The sequence below is a fragment of the Mustela erminea genome, chromosome 6 (genome assembly GCF_009829155.1).
Source record: "Mustela erminea isolate mMusErm1 chromosome 6, mMusErm1.Pri, whole genome shotgun sequence".
Lineage (NCBI taxonomy): Eukaryota > Metazoa > Chordata > Mammalia > Carnivora > Mustelidae > Mustela > Mustela erminea.
The window spans coordinates 55,406,748-55,430,033 of NC_045619.1; the positions used below are offsets into that span (position 1 = coordinate 55,406,748).

A 23,286-nucleotide genomic window follows, 5' to 3' on the forward strand; every position below is an offset into this window, starting at 1 on the left:
CTGGATCACCCATCTCTGAAAGTCAATGGGGCCTGCATTCATACTTCGCACAGGACTGAGGCAATGAAGTAGTTCTTAAATATGGGTTAAATAGCAACCTCTTCAGTGGCTGTATACCTGGGTCCAGGGCAGAGGGAGCAGACAAAAATGTCCATCTCCAAGTCTGTCTCTGGAAGACCCCTAACTATATACTTTCCCAGCTACTATGTGGGGGATCCAGCTTCCAATCAACCTACCTACATCTAGGTGCTGTGATTTTCCCCTTTGGAACACCTGGCAAATCTTGGCACACTGGGGAGTCCCACTAAGAATAAAGAATAAAGAAAGAAGTCCCACTAAGAATAAAGAAAGCAGTTTGGGCAATCACAAAAGTTTGAGAAACAACCAAGAACTCAGACCAGGATGTTAATAAGATAAGGTTCATGTTCTACAGAATACCATTCCATCCAGACTAAGAAGGGAGCCTTTTTTATCTAATGTATAGAAACCAACACAGAGAGTCAAGAAAAATGAAGAAACAAAAGAACATGTTCCAAACAAAAGAGCAAGTTAAAACTCAGAAACAGACCTTAATGAAACAAAGATACATGATTTACTTGATGGAGTTCAAAATAACAATCATAAAGATGCTCACTAAGGTGAGCAGAACAATACATGAAAAAGGTGAGAATTTCAACAAAGACACAGAAAATACAGGAAAGACAAAAAAAAAAATCAGAGGAAAAGAATACAAACTGAATTGAAAAACTCAATAGAGAAGTTCAACAGACTAGATCAGGTAGAAGAAAAGTATCAGCAAATTCAAAGACTGGGCAACAGAACTCATCCAATGAAGCAGAAAGAAAAAAGAATATATATGAAGATGGCTTTAGGAGACCATCAAGTGGACCACCGCTCACATGATAAGGGTCCCAAAAAGATAGGATAAAGTGAAAGGTGCCACAAGTTTATTGAAAGAAAATGCTCCCAAACTGCCCTAACCTGGGGAAAGAAACAGACATCCAAATATAATGCATAAATTTTCAACTAAGATGAATCCCCCCCCAAAAAAAATCATACCAAGACACATTATAATTGAAATATCAAAAGTTAAAAAACAAGAAGAGCAACAGCAGAAATAGAACTTGTTTCACACAATGAAATCCCCATAAGACCATTAGCGTATTTTTCAGCAGAAACTTTGGAGGCCAGAAGGGTTTGGCAAAATATATTCGAAGTGCCAAGGTGGAAGGGTGGCAACTGCCAACCAAGACTACTCTACCTAGCAAAGCTCTCTGAATGGAAAGAAAAATGAAGAATTTCTGAGACAAGGAAAAGCTGAAGGAGTTAATCACTACTACATCAGCCTTAGAGGAAAGGTTAAGGGGACTTCCCCAAGCTGAAACAAAAGAGGCTAATTACTAACAAGAAAACATGAAAGTATAAATCTTACTGGTAAAAAGGTAAATACATAGTTAAGTTCAGAATACTCTAATTTTGTAATACTGTTGGGCAAATCACTTACAAATCTAGTATGAAGGTTAAAAAATTATAGTAAAAATAACTATAATGTGTTAATGGATGAATAAGGTAAAAAGATGTGAACTATGACATCGGAAACATTAAATGTGGGAGGAAGAGTAAAAACTATAAAGCTTAAGATGCATTCAAAGTTGTTATTAGCTTAAAATACTGTTATAAATATAAGATGTTCTTTATAATAACCTTAAATGGGATTTTTACTTTGATACTGCTGTGTGTCTCAAGTTTATGGATAATCAGTTTTCCTGAAATTTTAGAAGATGGTGTTTAAGGCAGTTTTTCTACAGAATTCACTCTTCTGTTGTTTTCATGTAACGTTAAACAATATGGTAGCTTCCTTTCTGAGACCTCCCAGCTCTTTCTCAGCCTATCCTTATCTGAACCTTCTCTTTCCTTCCTTTTTTGATCCTCTAATTTTCCCTGTTTTGTTCAATTTTTATGCTACTATTGTATTCAATTTTGTTTCCATTCACTGCAGTACCCTGTGTGCTGATAGAGATCTTTAGCAGCTCCATTTCAAGAATTCTTTGGAGCCAAATTGCTCTATCCTGTCTTTACCATGAACACATTGTACTTGGCTGATACTGGAGTGGGCAACCCTCCCCACCTCATTTCAGCTGCTGCTCTTAATATAGTCCACCACATTATCTAGTAAATAGCTGAGGCTATTTTGGAGGTCTCCTGCTTTTAAGATCTGTGAAACACCCCACTCAATTCTCTCTGCTTACTCTTGTACAAACAGTAACGCTATGGAGGTGCTGTAGCTCTTAGTGGTTTGCTCTTACACCTGCTTTTTCATCTGGATGCCTGAGGTTAGTTTCATGGTATGTTTCTGGATTTGCTATTCATTAGTTTTTGTGTATTTTGAGGAAGTCAAAAAAACAATGATATGGCCAGATTTACTTCCTACCATCCCTCTTAAAGCCAAATTTGAAGTTCAAACAAAGAAATTGTGTTTTTATATTCATCATATACTTATTATTTCTCGTCTTATTTCTATTTATTTTTTAAACCATCTTATATGTCTTTTCTTTTCTTTTTTTTTTTTTTTGAAGATTTTATTTATTTGACAGGGAGAGACAGCGAGAAAGGAAACACAAGCAGGGGGAATGGGAGAAGAAGCAGGCTTCCCACCAAGCAGGGAGCCCGATGCGAGGGTCCATCCTAGGACCCTGGGATCATGACCTGAGCTGCAGGCAGCCGCTTAGTGACGAAGCCAAGCAGGCACCCCTTTCCATTCTTTTAAAATGAGGCAAAAACAAAAACAAAAAAACTTCAATTCCATAGTTACAAAAACTTTATTTTAATAAATTCTTTAAATTCTTTCATGATTTTCAATACTTCTAAATGTTTCCTGATTCATAGTTCAGATAACTCACAAATGTTCACACTTGGAAAAAATGCCTTCAACTACTCCTAAGACTCTCTGTTTCTGTTATGACCTTAAGAATGAGACTACTAGAAACCAAAATAATCGTTCAAACACAAGAACATAGATAGTATCCTTAAAATTCTGAACATGATCTGACTAGAAATTCCATGTTTATGTATTATAACTTTGTCTTCCTTGCATATGGGTGTGCAGCATGCATTCAGATTTCTTCATAGTCCTGGGGTCAGCAAACCACAGCCCACTGACTTATCATATGTTTTGTAAATAAGTTTTACTAAATACATAAGGGAATGGGCATAGATGTGTTATCTACAGCTGCTTTCACACCACAACAGCAGAGGTAAGTAGTTGCAACAGAAATCATATTGAGCAGCACCTAGGGGCTCTATGGATAATTCTAAGTAGGATGACTGTTGTTCAGGGTGTCCAGCATACCACAGGATGTTTACCATCTCTGACCCCCCATAAACTAAAAGTAAAATGCCAGCAACACTCCCACTCCTCGTTAACCAAAATTTCCCACACTCTGGGAGAGAAAAATTATCCCTGTTTAAGAATCACTAAAGAGTCGGGCGCCTGGGTGGCTCAGTGGGTTAAGCCGCTGCCTTTGGCTCAGGTCATGATCTCAGGGTCCTGGGATCGAGTCCCGCATCGGGCTCTCTGCTCAGCAGGGAGCCTGCTTCCTCCTCTCTCTCTCTGCCTGCCTCTCAGTGTACTTGTGGTTTCTCTCTGTCAAATAAATAAATAAAATCTTTAAAAAAAAAAAAAAAAAAATCACTAAAGAGGGGCGCCTGGGTGGCTCAGTGGGTTAAAGCCTCTGCCTTCGGCTCAGGTCATGATCCCAGGGTCCTGGGATCGAGCCCTGCATCGAGCTGTCTGCTCCGTGGAGAGCCTGCTTCCTCCTCTCTCTCTGCCTGTCTCTCTGCCTACTTGTGATTTCTGTCTGTCAAATAAATAAATAAAATCTTTAAAAAAAAAAAAAAAAGAATCACTAAAGAACTTAATTAGCTCAGAGTAAAGAAAAAGAAAATACAGTCTGTAAATTCTAAATCCTACCAAGACAGATGAAAATGTAGTTACCTCTTTTTGAGAGCAAACTAAAAGTCTACTCTTCTTCCTCTTTGACATTCAGCCAAAAACACATTAAGTTCTTAATAAAGTTAGCCTTTATTATCTGATTATGATATTAAAACACCATGATGTTTACCTAAAATTTAAAATTAAATTTATGAGGCCATCTTACCGATTTGTTCCATCCAGATTTGATTTGTGGATGAAATTTAGTTTTGCATCTGCCCAATAAAGCTTCTGTTCCTCATAATCCAAAGTCAGTCCATTTGGCCAGTAAATTTCAGTGTTTATTATAATGAAGCGACTTGAACCATCCATTCCAGCACGTTCTATCTTTGGTACTTCTCCCCAGTCTGTCCAGTACATGAACCTAAAAACCATATAAACAAATAAACCCATGATATAAGCAGGTTAACAGCCCAGTATTTTGTAATTATCACTATTAGACAAAGAAAGCTTTCTCAAAAACACTACTACTGAAACCCTTAGAAATTATCAAAATTTTAATAATCTACCTTTTTGTCACCACCCTGGTAAGAACTGATTTAGGCAAGCATCATCAGCATGCAAAAAACTATGTGATCAGAGTTTACTGAGGAAAAAGGGTATTTACACTGTCTCTGTGTATCTCCCCACAGATTATTTATTAAGGACAAAGGGGAAAATGGTAACTTTAGAGAAAATAAATGTGCTGAACACTACCTTAAGCCCATCATCTAAGTTAACATGATCAATGAAAGAGGGAACAAGTTGGTGTCATGTATGTGACATACTTGCAAAGGACAAACCATATTTCATGAATATTCTCTTGCATAGTATTCTTGCCAAAAAAAAAAAAAAACCTATAACCTCACCAAAATTACAAGGAAAGGGAGAAAACTAAATTGATGAACATTCTAGAAAACAACTGGTCTTTGAAAATATCAATGTTACGAAAGTCAAAGGATGGCTGAGAAACAATGTAGATCAGAGGGCAATAAAGAAACATGGCAACTATAAAGTACATAATTCTGGACTGATCAGTTGAGGGAAGCGCTATGAAGACATTATTGGGAAACCTCGCAAAATCTGAAGGATTTTCAAATTGTATAACAGCTATGTACTGATGTTAATTTCCTAAATATGATCATTGTACTGAGGTTAGGGTATGAGGTTAGGGTATACAGGATTTCATTGTACCATTTTTGCTTCTATTCTACAAGTTTAAAATTTTTTCAAAATACAAAAAAAAAAATGGAAGTCTCCTATTAATAGTCTCATTCCAGAGGTAAAAACAAAATTTTCTTTGTTAAAGGTAAAACTCTTAGTATACTATATATACTATATTTCATGGAGGCTCCATGCCCAGTGTGGATCCTAATGCAGGGCTCAAACTCACAACTGTGAGATGAAGACCTGAGCTGAGATCAAGAGCTGGATGCTTAACCAACTGAGCCAAACAGGCTCCCCCAAAGACATATTTTTAAAGGTAATGAGGGTGCTATGAACTAGATATTATGTACTCAATAAATGTGTTCAGGCACAACTAAAATTCAAGTATAAATTTTACTCAAAAAATTGGTGAAATAAGATGATTAAGATGATTCCACTTGTACAAATAGATATTTCATATAAACTGCTTACTCAATGAAATAATGGGAAGAGAGTATGAAGTAGGGAATAACATACTTCCTAGACACAGGGAGGGCATTGTGCTAATGGTTTTATATACTTTATCTCACTTAAGCAGTGTTATGAAATATTATTTGTCCATCACTGTATTTCAGATGAAACAATTCAGAAGTTAGTATATTGCTCAAAGTCAGAGAGCTAATAAATGAGGAACAGAAATTCAAACCTACATCCCCCAGATTCCAAAGACAATTCTTATCACAGGTCAGAGCTTTAAGTTATAAGGAATAGAAGGCAAAGTATTCCCTAAAATGAGGATAACGACTGGATATCATCCAGAATGAGGAGCAGGGAAATGATTAGATTTATGCAAGGTAAAACTATATAAAAAAACAAGCCAGACAATATTAGACCATATTAAAATTTTTGGTTTTTATTCTGAGAGTAACATAAAGATACTTCAAGACTTTGAAGACTGGAGGTGAAATGACTAGCTTTGTGAGGTTTGGGGAGTAGGACTGCTAAGGAGGAAGAGATTGGCTACAGTGGAGAAAAAGACTAGAGGAAAACTAAAAATAATACACAGAGGCTCTCCTCTAAAACCAAAGAAAAACTAAGAAAAGTTAGTAAAAAATAATTAGTCTCTGAAAATTGATCAAAGGATAAACAACAAAATGAGAAGCATTTACTCAAGAAAATCTACTAACTCTCAGAGGAAATGTGACAATTCAAGTTGTCAGTGTGACAAGTTACTTGCACCACCACCCACGCTGCTAGGTTTATGGCACAAAAGTTCTACCCTGAGCAGACACAACAGACCTTGCTACCTGGCTCTGCAAGAGAATGCTGACTTTATTTGAAGTAATGGAAAAGTCTATGCCCAGGAATGTTATCAAAAATAAGAGTGCTCTCCACAGCAAACAATCAGAGAGGGCTATTATCCCAAGCAATACTAGCCCAAAAAGTGTAAATGTAATGTAGGTAAATTTCACTTGAAATTTATTTAATGGACACAAGACTTTACTAGATACTCCACAAAAGAAGACACATGAGTAGACAAGTGGCACATAAAAAGATGCTCAATTTCAACAATCATCAAGGATATGCAAATTAAAACTACAGTAACAAAAATAAAAAATAAATAACCCCATAGTAACATACCAACTCCACATGCACTAGAATGGCTGACATTTAAAAGATTAATAATACTAAGTGTTGGTGACAAGTTAGCAACTGAAACTGTCATACACCACTAGTATAATCAGTTTGGAAAACAGTTTGGCAGTATCTTATAAACTTATAAACTCTATGAATCAACAATTTCATGTTTAGGTATTTATCCAAGAAAAATAAAAACATATCCACTCAACAACTGTATATGCAAATTCACAGAAACTTATAACAGCTAAAAACAAGAAACAATATAAATATCCATTAACAGGATGATATATAAACTCTGGTATATTTATCCAGTGGAATACTACTTAGCAATACAAACAAAGTAACTATTCTTACATTCAACAAGAATGGATTTTTTAAATTAGGCAAAACAAAAGAAACTAGACTCAAGAGAACCTACTTCATGACGCTTATATGAAGTTCTAGATACAGCAAAACTTATCTATCGTGATAGAAATCAGATCGGTAGTTACTAGAGTGGAAACAGAGGTTGACTTGAAGGGGCCAGGACAGCTTTCTGGAGTGAGGTGACGGAAAATTTGGCGGGAGTAATGGTAGACATATACATTTATCAAAACATCAAACTTTTATAAATATAAAAATATGCATATTTCTGCATATAAATTATATCTCAATAAAGTTGCCTAGAACACATATAAGAAACAAGAGATGATTTTTTAAAAGCTAATTCAAAAGTACCTTCTCTATAGAAGCATATCCTAGCTTACCCAGAATTACTCCCTCCTAGGTGCTCCTGGAGCAGGTTTCACTGTACTTACCACACTTTATATATAAATTATGAAGAACTCATATGGACTGAACATAAGCAATTTGCACACTATCCAGATGGATACAGCAGTAAGTGGTGTTGTCTATTCTGTATAATAAAATTTAGGTAGGTCTCACAACTGTCATTAACCTAAGTAAGCATTAAACTTATAAGTAAAAATTTGGTATCTAGTTTATGGTGAAATAAAAAGCTAACAAATGAATTATCTCAATAAGAATTTCAGTAATAAAATTATTTACATGCTGCTGATTCTTCAAAGCTAATAGATAACTCTCACATTATTTAACAGTAAAAAATGTATCAGGTCATAGTACTTCAAGGATAAAGACTTCAAATACAAAAAGAGAAATGGAGACATCTATCAAGAATGATAAAAGTTTAGAATTTTTAAGTGAATCTTGTAGGTATTTTCATTTATCCAAATATTTAAAATGCAAAATAATAAATTTCATCAATACTAAAATTTCCATGTTATTTGATTAACATTTAAAGTAAAAACTCATTATAAATTTAATATAGAAAGGGAACAAGGCACAGGAAATAGAAAAACACAGAAATGTTTTATAAACTGCCAAGATATTACTCAATTTTTTAAAATGTACTAAATACCTATTAGGAGCCTTGCATCACCCTTGATATAATACAAAAATAAGCAAGGCAAAACAACTGCCCATATGAAAATTGCATCTAGGCAAGGAGTGATAAATGTGGCATGAGTTGTATGAACAGGGTGCTATAAGAGTACAAGGAATTGATACTCAATCAAGCTAGTTAATGTTAAGAGTTTTCAATAAAAGCTTACCAGAAGAACAATACTTTTATTTAGGTAGTTGCCAAAATGAAAAACAGCATTCCCAGCAGAAGACACAGCATTTGAAAAAGACATCAGAAGTCATGACATGTTCAAGAACCAGCAAGAAGATCAGCAGAGCTGCAGCATATAGTATATTAACAGTGGGGGACACCTGGCCAAAAAAAAAAAAAAAAAAAAAAAAAAGAGTCGTCCCACTGAAGGGACCTATTCTGCTGTACAAAGAAGTTTGAACTGTATAACCTATAGGTGGTGACAAGGTACTTAAGACTAAGCAGAAAAGTCAAGTCGTAAGATTATCCTTTAATCACTGGTGATAACACCAAGGGACTGGCTAGTAGGGGAAGAAATTACAGAAATATTCCAAATGAGAACTAATGAAGACAGAAGCTGGAAGATGGATCAATGTGGGAGAAGAAAGATAAACAAGAGAGAGTAGGATGGCTCTCAAGAGTTGGCAAATGTGAATGAGTCCATATTGGTGTCATTCAGCAAAATATGGAATACAGAGTTTAGGGGGCAACATGATGATTTCAGATAAGGATGAAATTAGCATCTTCACCTCACTGTTTTCCCTTATATAGCCAAAGAACTAGTCAACATAGTAAAAGAAAAGCTAGAATAAAAATTAGAGGAAAGTAGCATAGAAAAGGCAAATAAAATTAAAAGGATGTTAATAGTCAAAGTTGGACTATAGTAACAGGGCAAAAGAAACTTCAATAAAAAACTGCATATGAAACCAAACCAGCCCCAAAGTGTAAGGGTCAATGGGAACATAATGGGACAAATTATGGTAAAATTTTATAACCAGTGGGAAAAAAATTCTGACTCTAATGAGAATGAAAAGAAAAGGTACCATGCAAAATTCATATATCCATCCACTTCCTGATCCCTGAGCCAGTTCCATCTTAACTTTGGTTAGTAAATTGGGCTTTTAAGTGAAGAGGAGGTTGGAGATTTCAAGGATATGTTTCCTGATAGAACTACAAAGGAAAAAAACTGTGAAGAAGTGTTATAATTCCATGCTTCCCCTCTACTTAATTATTTGTGTTGGTATTATATCTTAAAAATAAGAGATGATTAATAAGATAGTGAAAATATTCATTTTAGAGGATTTGTTTTTAAGGAAAATGTATAGTAATCAGATGAAAAACATTCTACTATTAAGGGACAAGAAAGAATATGGAGATGGCTTTGCTGTGACAATATCCATCAGAATGGAATTCTACATGTATAAACTGGTTTTCACAGAGAAAATTAGATTGCTAAGAATGATCCTTAAATGCCCAGTCTAGGTGACTAATTTTTAAAACCTAGTGGACATAATACAAAGAATGTAGTTAATTCAGAAATAACATTTGGTATACTACTAGAAGAAAAAGCTTATAAACCTGGGAATAAATAATATACTAAATCAATTTAATTCCCTACTATTATAAAAAAAAAATGCTAGCTATAGTACAGGCACACCTTGTTAGACTATGTTCTGTGGTACCGTGCTTTTTACAAAATGAAGGCTTGTGACAACACTGCAAAAAAGGAAGTCTACTGGAATCTTCTTCCAACAGCATCTGCTCACTTCATGTCTCTATGTCACATTTTAGTAATTCTCCCAATATTTCACCTTCACACCATTATTATATTTGTTATGGTTATGTGTGACCAGTGATTATGACTGGCTCAAAGTTCAAGTGATGATTAGCATTTTTTAGTAATAAAGTATTTTTTTTTCCTCAAAGTATTTTGTAATTAAGGTATATACACAGTTTGTTTAGACATAATGCTACTGCACACTTAACAGACTACAGGACAATGTAAATATAACTTCATATGTATTGGGAAACCAGCAAGTTCACCTGACTCACTTCATTGTGATATCCACTTTATTGCCATGGTCTGGAACCCTCAATATCCCCCAATTATGCATCTTCCCCAATTGCTGTTATCTACAATCCTCTTTCTGAAGAAATTATAAGTGATGCATTTTCAGCTCCTCTAAATATAATAATGATGATGTATTAACTGTCTGGAAGGCCTCTCTCCTCCTTCTATACACTCTCATAAATATCCTGATTCTTCAGAAGAGTTCAAACGTCACCAAATTTTGGTGAAGCATTTCACAACTCCTTCAAGCATACTCTCCTCTGTACATTTCAAATAATACAATATTAGGACTGTTTACACACTCCTACCCCTCTTTATTCCAGGTCCTTGTTTTATTTATTGTTGTTATTATTTATTGTTTTATTTATTGTTATCCCTTATCCTAAAAAAACCTCATATAATGGCAAGTGTATGTACAGTCAGCATTCAAATGTTTAATGTGTCTGCAACACCTGCCATTCTGTATGTGTGTATTATTACAGAGAGCATGTCCTTAAAAAATAAAGGCAGAATCCTATTTTAATGAATATCATTATTCTTCTACTATGCTCCAGTTACAAGCTGTTTGCTATTCCTTGAATGTGCAATGGCATGAGAGTCTGGCACATAGTGTTCCTACTGACTAAAAGCTATTACCCATATTCATACAATGTCTCCCTGGGAAAAAACTGCTCACTCGGCTAGAAAATGCCAATCTGAAATAGCCCCCCAAATAAAACTGAATACTCTTTCCTTTGATCCCCCACTGTACAGATTTCAATAGCAATATCTGTAAAGCTTTACTGGAACAATATTTCCCTAAATTTAAAACTGGTTTATAACTAATAAATTATTTTTAGATAGATAAATTAGTCTATTTAGTAGACAGCATACTAATATAATTATGCTATTCATGTTTTGCTACTGGGTCACTTCAGAGGATATGCTAGGTTATCCCATCACCCAAAGCTAGAAGCTCTACATAGATAGCTCCACTTTTTTTATAATGCCCTGGTGAAGAGAATTTCTTTTTTCAAGATAAAATTATTTCGGTCATGCCTTTAATTACTGTCTGATACACTACAGGAATCTGGAAATTAGTTTTTGAGGAGAATCTTGCCCTTACCCTTGAGTATTTCCTCAGTTCACCTCTCAAGCTCATCTTACCTACTTTTATAGGGGCCTATATTCTTTAGATACATGTCATTCTCTGAGAAACCATCTTTTCTCCTGATAATGAAACTGATTTCTACCCCCATTAGTCCTCATAAGAAAGCTGCTATAATATCCATAGTGACAAATTTCTTTGGTATTGTTCCTGCTGAATCAGGGCAAAAGTTTGGGTTTTGCCTATCAGACAAACCAAGAAAAAGAGAAAATGGAGGCGGAAGAGAAGGAAGCATCAGTAAAGCAGCAGCAGCAAGGCCCACAAGCAATCCATGCTGGTGAGGTTGGGGGCAAAAGCAAAAGCTAATTAAATCCAGTTTGAATTAATCCATCCTTCTCTAACCCAGTTTTGCAAGGAAGCACTACCAGCACCTTTAGGAGTATCTGTTGCCTCACATCAGTGAGAGTACGAACAGTGGTAAATATGCCACCTAACAGTGATGCCATCACTGAACCAGGTCTGTGGTATGATTTTTATTAGCATTGTACCTGGCTACATACTCCAAGCCTGGTTCTTCTACAACTTAGGAAATTTTATGAGTAACCCAATAATGTCTTTAAAAATACCTTTTCTGTTTAAACCACGGGGATTTGTATTACTTAAAACTATGAATATTCACATGCATTTTTAGATCCAACACCATCCAAAAGCATCACCTTAAAGTTTAAATGGTCACTTCAACACTTCTACCAACACAGCCTCTTATGTTAGAAGTCTCCCCATATCAACATCTTACAAATGACATGTTTCAAAAGTTTCACAGCTCTTCCCTCAATCTACTAGGACTCCTCTCATAAGGGCCAATGTCAACATTCATGAGAATGACTGGCAGAGAACTATCAGGCAAATTACATCCTGAAACTTCCATCTGTACACTTATCTAAAACATTATCATGATGAAAACTGATGTAAAGGGGAATAATCTATGACAGAAAAGCCAAATTCACATTAAAATTTGGCATTTATGCCACCATAAACAATGAAAACTCAACTAACCTGTCTGATTTACTCACTACTCACTTTCATAACTTCAAAACCCAGTAACCATCAATTCATAATGACCATGACATAACCAGTTCTTGAATATTCAGAAGCTAGAATTGTAACTATAATTAACAATTATGCTATGGTCTGAAAGTCTCTCACCCCTAAAACCCTTATGTTGAAATCTCCCAATGTGATGGTATTATAGGAGGTAGGGATTCTGGGGTGATTAGCTCTTAAGGGTGGAGCCCACATGAATGGGATTATTGCCCTTATTAAAAAGGCCCAAGAAAGCTCCCTTGCCCCTTTCTACCTTGTGGGATTTCAGTGAAAAACAGCCATGTAGAAAGCCAGCCCTCACCAGACACCAAAACTGTCAGTACCTTGATCTTGGGTTTTCCAACCTTCAGAACTTGTGAGAAATAAATTTCTGCTCTTTATAAGCCACCAGTAATGGTACTTTGTTATAGAAGCCTGAATAGACTAATACAAGTTTTCTCGACCACAATGTTTCTTAGGCTGTGCTCTCCACTCCAAACACAAATACACTAATAACAGTAATACTAGTGATGATAATGATGATGCCAATTTTCAAACCTGGCAGCATTTGGAAATGACTTCAGAAACTCTTAAAATATCAGTAACTTGGGCTCTTCCATCAGAGATTCTAATTAATTTGGTCTGGGTTGGGACCCACACACATCAATATTGCCTAAAAGCTCCTCGACCTTCCAAATGACACCAGCTGTCACCATGTTCCATCACAGCGCAGCCCTCATGGCATCCAAGCCCACGGTGTCGGTCGGGCCCCAGTGGGGACCTGGGCATGCTGGTGGAGGAAGGTGCAAAAGGTGACAATAGTTTTGGGAAAGCAGAACATGCCGCCATCCACTTCATGTTGGAGGAGATCGACTCCTACCTGGACCACCTTCACAGAGAAGAACCACCACCTCCATGCCTGCCTCCAGGAGCTGCTTGAGTCCAGCTGGCAGACATGCCTTGTGTTCCAGCAGGAGCTGGGGGAGGGCCCTAGAGGCACCAGTCCCTAGGCTTTGGGAGCCACCAACCAGCCCCAACCCTGCCTCCCTGGGCTAGGCTCTGGCCTGGGCACTCACCACCTGGCTTAGATACCTTCTCAAGGGCTGGCCTTACAGGTCTGCCTGCCTGGGCCACCCTTCTGGTACTCCCCTTGATGTGCCTGGGCCAGCCCCTACCACCTGGCATCCTCTCCTGGGGTCAGGTGTGGGCCTGTGAACCACCCGCCTTGCCTGCCTATCCAATTCCAGGGCACTTCCCCACTCTGCTCAGGCCTTGAGCATCACTTTAACAGGTGGACAACAAAATAAACAAACAAATAAATAAATAAATATTTTTTTTAATTAAAAAAATAAAAGCTCTTCAAGGAATTCTAATTTACTTAGGGTTTAGAACCAGTGAAGAGGAATCTGATTTCTTTTTTTTTTTTTTAGGAATCTGATTTCTTGAAGCATCTGTTTATCCATAGCACTTTGTTCTTTCATAGTAGCATTAATATATTTAACTCACTAACCAGTTGGGCCTAAATATTAGTTAATAAGTAGCTCTTAAAACGGTGGAAGATTATATAAGGAAGCAAAGCATCAAATAAATTACTTCCCACACAACAGTCTTCCGTATTTCCCTCAAAAGTTTTATAACTTGAGAAATGGGATTTTTTAAACTTCACAATTACTGCTAAAATTTTATACTAAGTATAAATACCCAAAAATATATAAAGATGAAAGTAGATTTTCAAATCTCTATTACAAATTTTCAAACTTTTAGATTTCAATTCTTTACATACAAAAATATTTAGTGGCAACCCTCAATGGAGTTTTAAGTGTGCTTGTTCACTGACGGTCTTACACACACCAGAGTCTCATTTTACTTATAGGATATGAACAAACGAATATAATAAATATCCCTTAAAAGCTCTTATTCTTAATTTGGAACATGCTGCCAAAATGGGGGGGAAAAAAAAAAGAAGCAGCATGTTAGTTACCTATGATTTTCATAAAAATATATACACTACAAATAGTCACTTTGACAATCTTTAACTTTGACACTGTGTGACTCACATCTACCCTTAGCTATGCTAACTGAAGTGTGAAAAAGACCACAGAACGAACATTTTTTAAGGTAATTACAGTTTTTTTGTTTTGTTCTTCAGGTAGGTCCAGTCAAGTAGGAGATCAATATTTAAGAAGCCATCATGACTTTAACAAAACCTCATCCCTCAAAAGCAATTAATAATTCTGAGATTTCACCAGGGACAACTGGTATACTTCTAAGCATTTAAACACTCCTGAAAATAAAAGTTATCACAAATTACTCTCTTTTTCAAGACCACATAGATCAAGCAGAGAAAAGTTTTCAACCTTAATCAGACACCCATGGCAGACAGATACACCCCAAAGCCAACTCACTCTTTGTGGAGGTAGGGGAGACATCAAAACTCTTTGACAAAATTACTGACTCCATTTCTTTCTGAGTCTCCAAGAATCAGGGTGAAATATGATCTAGAAGATCTCCAGTCTTCTGATAATAGTGCTAATTTTAGAGCTACCTGGATACTATCTAGAGCCAAAAAGCAAGAATAAGTTACTCCTAATTTCACCGTGGAGTCAAACAAGTCAAAGAAAAAAATTTAAGGTAACCACTGAAAAAAACAAAACAGAAGCAGTTATTTAAAACTTTTTTTTAAACATCAGAAAAATGTATTTTAAATAGGTTCATTTCACAAATATTTAGTTTGCAAAAGAACACAAAACAGGTAAAAACAGTACCAAAGACGTTTAAATTACTAAAAGCTAAACGTATTTAAAGTAAAGAGCTAATCCAAAGAAAGTGCAAGAAAAATAAGGGGAGAAGAAATCCCCAAAGTATTAGAAAAAAAGAAAAGAAAGAAAGCACCACAGAGAAAAGCACAGGAAAATCATGCGCTTACAAAACTATATCAAGACAAGTTTTTAGAAACCTGAACAAGCTACAACTATTTATAAAATCAAAAGAGTAAATTTATCTTTCCTAGGTAGGAGCAAAAGGGAGGACAGAGCCCACATATCTACTGGTAAACCCTAAAATTCTCTAAAACCAAATAATTCTAATCCTAAGACAAAAACTACGCAGACAGGAAAAGGAAACACCCCAAAATAGGAGAATAAAGAGTCTTCTCATATATATAGAATATTCACAAGAATATGGGACATGTAACAAAGAACTGAAATATAGTATGTTCTTTGGCCACAAGAGAATTAGACTAGTCTCCCTATAAGAAAAAGTTATCTACAAAATCCTAAAAATTTGGAAATTAACCAATATACTTCTAAACACAGATATGCAATAAATGATTAACCCTGCCCTAAGAGAGGTCTGGTCTTTGCCCTCAGCCAGGGCAAAGGTAATTTCTAAACCCTTGGACTGTCTTCCTGATAAGAGTCTTTTTGTTTCTCTGAGGCCATAAGCCACCTCAGATAATCTAGGTGAACAGTGTGATTAGGTCGAATCTCTAGAGGGGCTAGAGACTAAAGTCAGCCAAACAGGAAGTAATGACCTGGTTTGCATTATTCTGCATGTTCTCACACATTGCAGAAGTAAACAGTCCACACAACTAACTCCACTGGAATCTCCCATTTGGAACTCTCATGGACCCTGTCTTGTGCACCTCTTTCCCTGGTTGATTTCTATGGTATTTCTATTTGTATTGATATAAACCATAACTAACATATAACAACCTTCAGTGAATTCTGAGAGAGTCCTAGTGAATGACTGATCCTAAAGTTAGTCCTGTGGCCCCACCATGTGCAACTGGTATCAAAAGTGGAAGTGGTTTTAAGGAGGGTATATGAACAAAATAGATGAAGGGGATTAAGAATTAAAAACTTAGTTAATAAATAAGTCACAGGGATTAAAACTACAGCATAAGGAATACAATCAATAATACTGTAATAACCTTGTATATAGACAGATGGTAACTACACTCATCAGAGTGAGCATTTTATAATGTATATAATTGTTGATTCACTATGCTATACACTTAAAACTATTGTACTTCATGTCAACTATACTTTGATTTTAAAAATAAGATCTGTCAGCTAAATTTAAAAGCTTTAGAAAGAACAATTTTTGGGGGGGAAGAAAGCATGCAAGGGGCAGGGGGTTGGGGGGAAACCCAAAGAGAGAGGAAGAGGAACTCTTAAACAGGCTCCATCTCCAGTGCAGATCCAATGGGGGGGCTCAACCTCATGACCCTGAGCACCATGACCTGAGGAGAAATTAAGAGTCAGATGCTTAACCGACTGAGACACCCGCGGGCCCCAAGTGCTATACTTTTAAATAATATAATTATGGAATATAATTTTTAAAAATCTCCTGTCTAAAAAAACCTAGAGTAGCCTATGTTTTACCAGCCATACCCTGACTTATATGCCAACCCAGGTAGAGCCTAAATTAGTGACTTTACCCAGGGATTAATCAGCCCTGAGAATGGGGGCCATCTGCCCCTCAAGCTGGACAACACCACCCTCCCTGCTTAGAAGCAGCACATGGCAAGGCTCAGACTCCACTGCATTTATACTTGAATCTTCTTGAGTATCTCTAGAATAATAAATATAAACAACCTATGAAATGCATATGCTGTATACTCTGAATTCTGCTCTGAATAATAAAGCTGATTTAACAGTTCTTAAAACACATACACACATACACACACACACACACACACACACACACACACACGAGATACCATTGCACACATTTAAGAATAGCTTAAAGGAAATGGACAATATCAAGTACTGGTGGGGATGCAAAGTTACTCACACTCTCATACTCTGCTAGTGGGAATAAAAAATGGTATAGCCACTTTGGCAAAATTTCAGTTTCTTATAAAGTTAATTATAGTTACCACAGAACCCAGCAATCTGACTCTTGGGTATTTACGCAAGAGTAATGAAAGAGAAATAAAAACTTATGTTCACACAAAAACCCATATATGAATAGTTAAAGAACCTTTATTTGTAACTGCCAAAATGGAAACAACCAAAATGTTCTTGAACTAATTAATGGATAGACAAACTGTAATACTTACCACTTAGCCACAACAAAAATACTGATACACACAACAACACAGATAAACCTCAAATGTATTACGCTGAGTCAAAGAATCCAATCTCAGAAGGCTATAAACATGCTGTATGATTCCATTCATAGACATTCCAGAAAACTACAGGACAGAAAACAAGTCAGTAACTACAAGGAGCTGAGAGTGGGGTCAAGAAGGTTAAGTACAACAAAGCATAAGGAAATTCTGAGAAGTGATGGAATAGTTCTGCATCTCAACTGTGGTGCTGATATGGACAATGCTGATATCTAACTCTAGCCAGGCTCCACTGAGGCCTTTTTCAGCTTGGCCTCAACTTTGACCTGCAAAGATTTAAACAAAATACTAACATAGTTTCTAACATCTCAAGGCCACATCCCTAAGATGACCCTAGTCCCTCATAAAGTGCCTGCCTGAGAAAATCATTGCTGCCAAAAGAATTTACTATTTGTTTCAGCCAACACTTGAACATAGGGCCCCTGTCTGCCAGTCTCTGTGGGAGGGTAGGAACCTTGGATAAGTGCCAGTTAGCCAACCCAGATGGTTTCACATAGACCAATCTCCCCTTCCAGCTTTTTGTAATTCATCACTCCCCTGACTCTACTGAACCCCTGCTCACCTCCTCCCTACTCCCTCTAAAACACTGAGTTACTCATGTACAAATCAAAGTAGGGTTCCAATTATGCTGCACTCTTTTCCATGTTGCGATAATATATTATGGTTAAACTCAGTCCTTACTGTTTTAACTAGGGTCCAGCTTTTTCCAGTTTTGACAATACACAATTGTATGCATTTGTCAAAATTCATGGTATCATACACTAAAGGGTGAAATTTACTGTATGTAAAATTATACCTCAATTAAACTAAGGAAAAGAAAACAACAGCAACAAGCTTCTGAACCATCAGTGATAATTCACTTCATTAATATGTCAAAGAAAAGTGATATATAGTCATCTGAAATGCAGGAAAGTCACAACAAACACCAATTCTAGAATTTTTGCTTATGTCAACAACTAAATGCACACACCCTTTCTCTAAAGCAAAAATAGGAAAACTATGGTCAGGGGTTCAAATCCAAAGCATGCCTTGCTTTTTGTATGAACCTATGTGTAAAAATGGTTTTTACATTTCTAAAGGTGGTAAAAACAAGACAGACAGATAGGGAAGGGAAGGGAAGAGAAAGGAAAAGAATGAAAAAGAAAAAAGAACATCCAACAGAGACCGTTTGTGGCCATCAAAGACTAAAACATTTATAACCTGGACCTTTCTAGAAAACTCTGGACCCCCCTTGCTACTCAAAATGTAAACAATGTACCAACAGTCTCACCAAATCTCAAGTTCTACACTGAACTACTAAATCAGAATCTTTATTGTTACAGGAGAGTAAAACCAAAGTACTACTTTTCCATACAGATGTGTCTTTAAAAAATCATAGAACACTCAGTGAACACGTAATAGAAGTAATATATAAAACTCTAGAAAAGCAATATTTCTAGGATAAATCTACATCAATTCAGAAAAAGCATCAATTATATCTCAATGATACTGTGACAGCATTTTCTGAACCCAAAATTATAGCTGACATAGCCCAACACCAAGATAAATTATTTTAAATCATTCTCCCAGAAACTGTGGTAAGCATTCATGCCATTAGCTAAGCATAATACAAATTACAAAGATACTCCAAGGTTTTTAAGAAATATTTCCCTAATTATTTTATTCAAGCCCTTTCTTTCATCAAAAGAAAATATAGGGCCTGTATTTTCGCAAGCCCTTATATGGCATGCTATAGTCGTTTATCTCAGCCTCCCACAAGGACTTGAAAAATGGCCATTCTACAAGTCTTGCCACAAACTATTGAATTAAAAATTAGGCACAAGTATTACCTACATTGAAACTCTGTTTCTGTGTTTCCTCTTGGGAATGAAAGAGAAGAAAGCAGTATGCCACATAAATTTAACAGTAATTTAGAGAAAATTACAAATACTGCTAAATAAAATCTTTACGATCAAGGGTTATATATTTGTATCAAATCTCCCTCATATCAGAAATCATTCAACAATATGATTGGTAATACACAGGTATGGACTTAGGACTTTCCCACATTCTGTAAGAAGTGACAAATCCTACAATACTTTTTAAAGCAAATGCTGAAAATATTAACTATAATATACTTTTCTACTAGTCCTATTTTAATTATACAAAACAAACAAACACTGCATTAACTCCAGGGCTGAAACTTTTATTTTTGATTGCTTTGAAGTTAATGAACTAAACTCATTTAAAATGCACACTGTATATTATGTTAAATATAAGCTCCTACTGATGTCTTCAATTGTAACCCTCTACCATAAGTATCCTTCTAAATTTCTCTCATTGTTTATCTGTAACTTCCCATTCCAATAGTAAGAAACCTGGTTCCCACCACATACTATTTGTTTTACTTAATTGTTTCATTCTAGGGTGCTATCAGAATTGTTCATGTACCTCTATGGGAAGCAATATTGACAACTAGAGTACACTGCTTATGTGCAGTTCCTTTTGCCTTCAGTCTTACAAGTTCCATGCATTTCCAAAGTTAATTAGGTCAGCACCTTTCCTCCCCCACTCTATTCAGTGAGATTCTTTCATAATTTCTAAGAGAATTAGACGTTTCTGTCTCAATCTGCAATATACCCTGGGATCCTCTAACCTCCTAAATGATTTTTTATACCATATACATTAAGATCCACTTTCTGAGGTAAAGATCTGTGGGTCTTGATAAATGTATAGTGTGCTCTTTTATGACGCTTCTCATCTTCCATAAATATAAAACATCTTACAAATGATTTTATCACTCATGCTTCAGGCAAACACACACATTTCCAAAGCCACCTTCAATTCTACTAAACAAGATACAGAGTTTACATGTTTGTAATCTTATCTCCATGCACATACCACTTTTTCCACAATCTCTGAAGAGACTCATTTCAGAAAACTTTACTTCCAGATTACTAATAGATGTCTGTTCCTGATGAGTCTTCAAAGAAAAGTGTTAGTTATATAAGAAAATAGATTTCACCTTATTTTACAACCAAGTTCTGAGAGTTTCACTTACACTTATATCATTAAGAAAGTAAAGAAAGCTTATATAAAGACAGTTATGAATTCATTTTACTGATTTTCTTCTACTTTGGTCTTCCTATATATAAACTGAGATGATGTAGATTCACGTACTCAGCTCAGTCACACTGTAAAGATTTTTAAACAAAGTCAGCCTAAACAGTATTTGTTTATCATAGATAAACTATTTTAATAAATAACAATATTATTAGATCCAATACCAATGGCTCAGGGAATTTGACTGAGGATATAAATAAGACCTAAGAGCATATAGGTTCTATTCCTAAAAGCCTCCCCCAATCCAGATAAAAAACCTCTGAATATTCCTAGAACTCATCTATCCAAATTAAAATTCCAGACTATACTATGTAAGATCCTCCTAGTTACTAGGTATCATATTATTCTTTTCCCACGCTTCAGGTATTCAGATTTTTAATGCAAGAAAAGTAAAGCCCTGACTTCCAACTTCCAGACCAGGATACAAGCGGCTGAGAAGCCATCACTCCATTCTAACAACAAGCAAAACCCTGAAAAATTAACAATTCTTAGATCCATCAGAGAAAAAGGGTTACAAAGCAAATTGCTGCCCTTAAAACTGGAGACAGACAAGCAAATCCAGAGAGTCACAACTTAAGGAGCAGAAACCTATAAACAGAAACCTCCATGGGAACCAGTACCAGGGGAGAAAAACCTAAACTATATTTGACTTGTAAGAGGCTTAGTGTGGACAAATTTGAAAGTTAAAAATTCCAGAGGGAACCAGTCATGAGGGGGTCCTCACACTTTTGTTCTAAGTTTTACCACTAGGAACTCTACCAGGTCCTCACAGTGAAGATCACTGAAAAATCACCTCATGCTTCCAGCAGTGGGAAAGATAAGCTAGCCATTTTTAAACACATCAGAGCATTTTATTCTTCTTAACAAGGTCTGTCCTCGGGGCACCTGGGTGGCTTAGTGGGTTAAAGCCTCTGCCTTCGGCTAGGGTCATGATCCCAGGGTCCTGGGATTGAGCCCCACGTCGGGCTCTCTGCTCAGCAGGGAACCTGTTTCCTCCTCTCTGCCTGCTTCTCTGCCTACTTGTGATCTCTGTCTGTCAAATAAATAAATAAAATCTTTAAAACAAAACAAAACAAAACAAAAAGGCCTGTCCTCAAGAGAAACTATTTTACCACAGCCTAACCAATGGGATTTTACCAGGGCATAACTGACCTAAGGGAAGGGAATTACCCTACTCCAGCAACCTATAGCATCCTGCACCACCTAAAGGGTGGTAAAACAAACAAACAAAAAACTATGAAGCATTTGTGAAGCTCACAGCTCAGGAGCACAAGCTCACTAAAAGACTGACACCTAATCACAGAATTATAGAATGCTTCTCCTCTTGCAATTATCTCAACACATTACTAAAGGCCTATTCAGTGCAATTCCTTTTACCCAGTATTTCACGCCCAGCTTTTAACAAAAAATTGTAAGACATAGCTAAAGGGAAAACAATCTTGAAGAGACAAGGCAAGCATCAGGAACAGACTCAGATATGGTAGGAATGCTGGAATTACCAGACTGTGACTTTTAAATAACCATGATTCATATGCTAAGGACTCTAATAGAAAAGATAGGCAACATAAAAGAACAGATGAATAATATAACCAGAGAGCTAGAAATTCTAAGGACCAAAAAAAAATACTGGGGATCAAAAACACTGTAACAGAAATGAATGCCTTTAAACAAAAACAAAAAAGGTTTTATTTATTTATTTGTCAGAGAGAGAGAGTGGGGGAGAGAGGACACAAGCAAGGGGAGCGGCAGGCAGAGGGAGAAGCAGGATCCCACTGAGCAAGGAGTCCACAGCAGGACCCAGTCCCAGGACTTTGGGATTATGACCTGAGCTGAAGATAGATGCTTAACCTACTGAGCCACCCAGGGTTCCCCGAATGAATGCCTTTAATAGACTCATTAGTAGACAGGACACAGCTGAGGAAAGAATCTCTGCCCTTACAGGTATGTCCACAGAAATAGCCAAAGAGAAAAAAAGATAAGGGGGTGTGGGAAACAGTACTGTGGGATAACTACAAAAGATATAACATATGAGTGATGAGAATACCAGAAGGAAAAGAAAAAAAGGTATATTCGAAGCAGTGATAACTTAGAATTTCTCCAAATGTCAGATACCAATCCACAGATCCAAGGAAATCACAGAACAGCCAAGCAGCATCAAAAACAAAGAAAAACAAAACCAAAATAAACAAACCAAAAACCTAAGCATATCATATTCAAACTCTAGAAAACCAAAGATATAGAAAAAAGTCTTGGGGAAAAAAAAAAATCCAGGTGAAAAAAAAAAACACAACTCATATACAGAAGAGCAAGGATAAGAATGACATCTGACTTCTCAGAACCATGCAAGCAAGAAGAGATTGGAGTAAAATATTTACGGAGGTGAAAGGAGGGAACCCTACCAATCTCAAATTCTGTACTCTGCAAAATTATCCTTCAAAATAAAAAAAGATGTTTTCAAACAAAAATTGAGGTTATTTATTGCCCATAGACCTACCTTGCAAGAAGTTCTGCAGAGAGAAGGAAAATGACATGAGTAAGAAACTTAGGTCTACGTTAAAGAAAAAGCATTAGCGGAGGAATAAAGTGAATATAAAATAAAAAACTTTTATTACGGAAGGGA

General features: G+C 36.3%; 1 protein-coding gene across 2 annotated transcripts in view; it reads right to left on the reverse strand.

The window, feature by feature from the left end:
* LRP6 (LDL receptor related protein 6) overlaps positions 1-23,286 on the reverse strand; it is a 173,166-nt gene that overhangs the window by 110,679 nt on the left and 39,201 nt on the right. For both annotated transcript variants that reach the window (XM_032347330.1, XM_032347331.1), the window contains exon 3: positions 4,158-4,355. In XM_032347330.1, the coding sequence (XP_032203221.1) occupies positions 4,158-4,355 (198 nt within the window). The remainder of the gene's footprint in view (positions 1-4,157; positions 4,356-23,286) is intronic.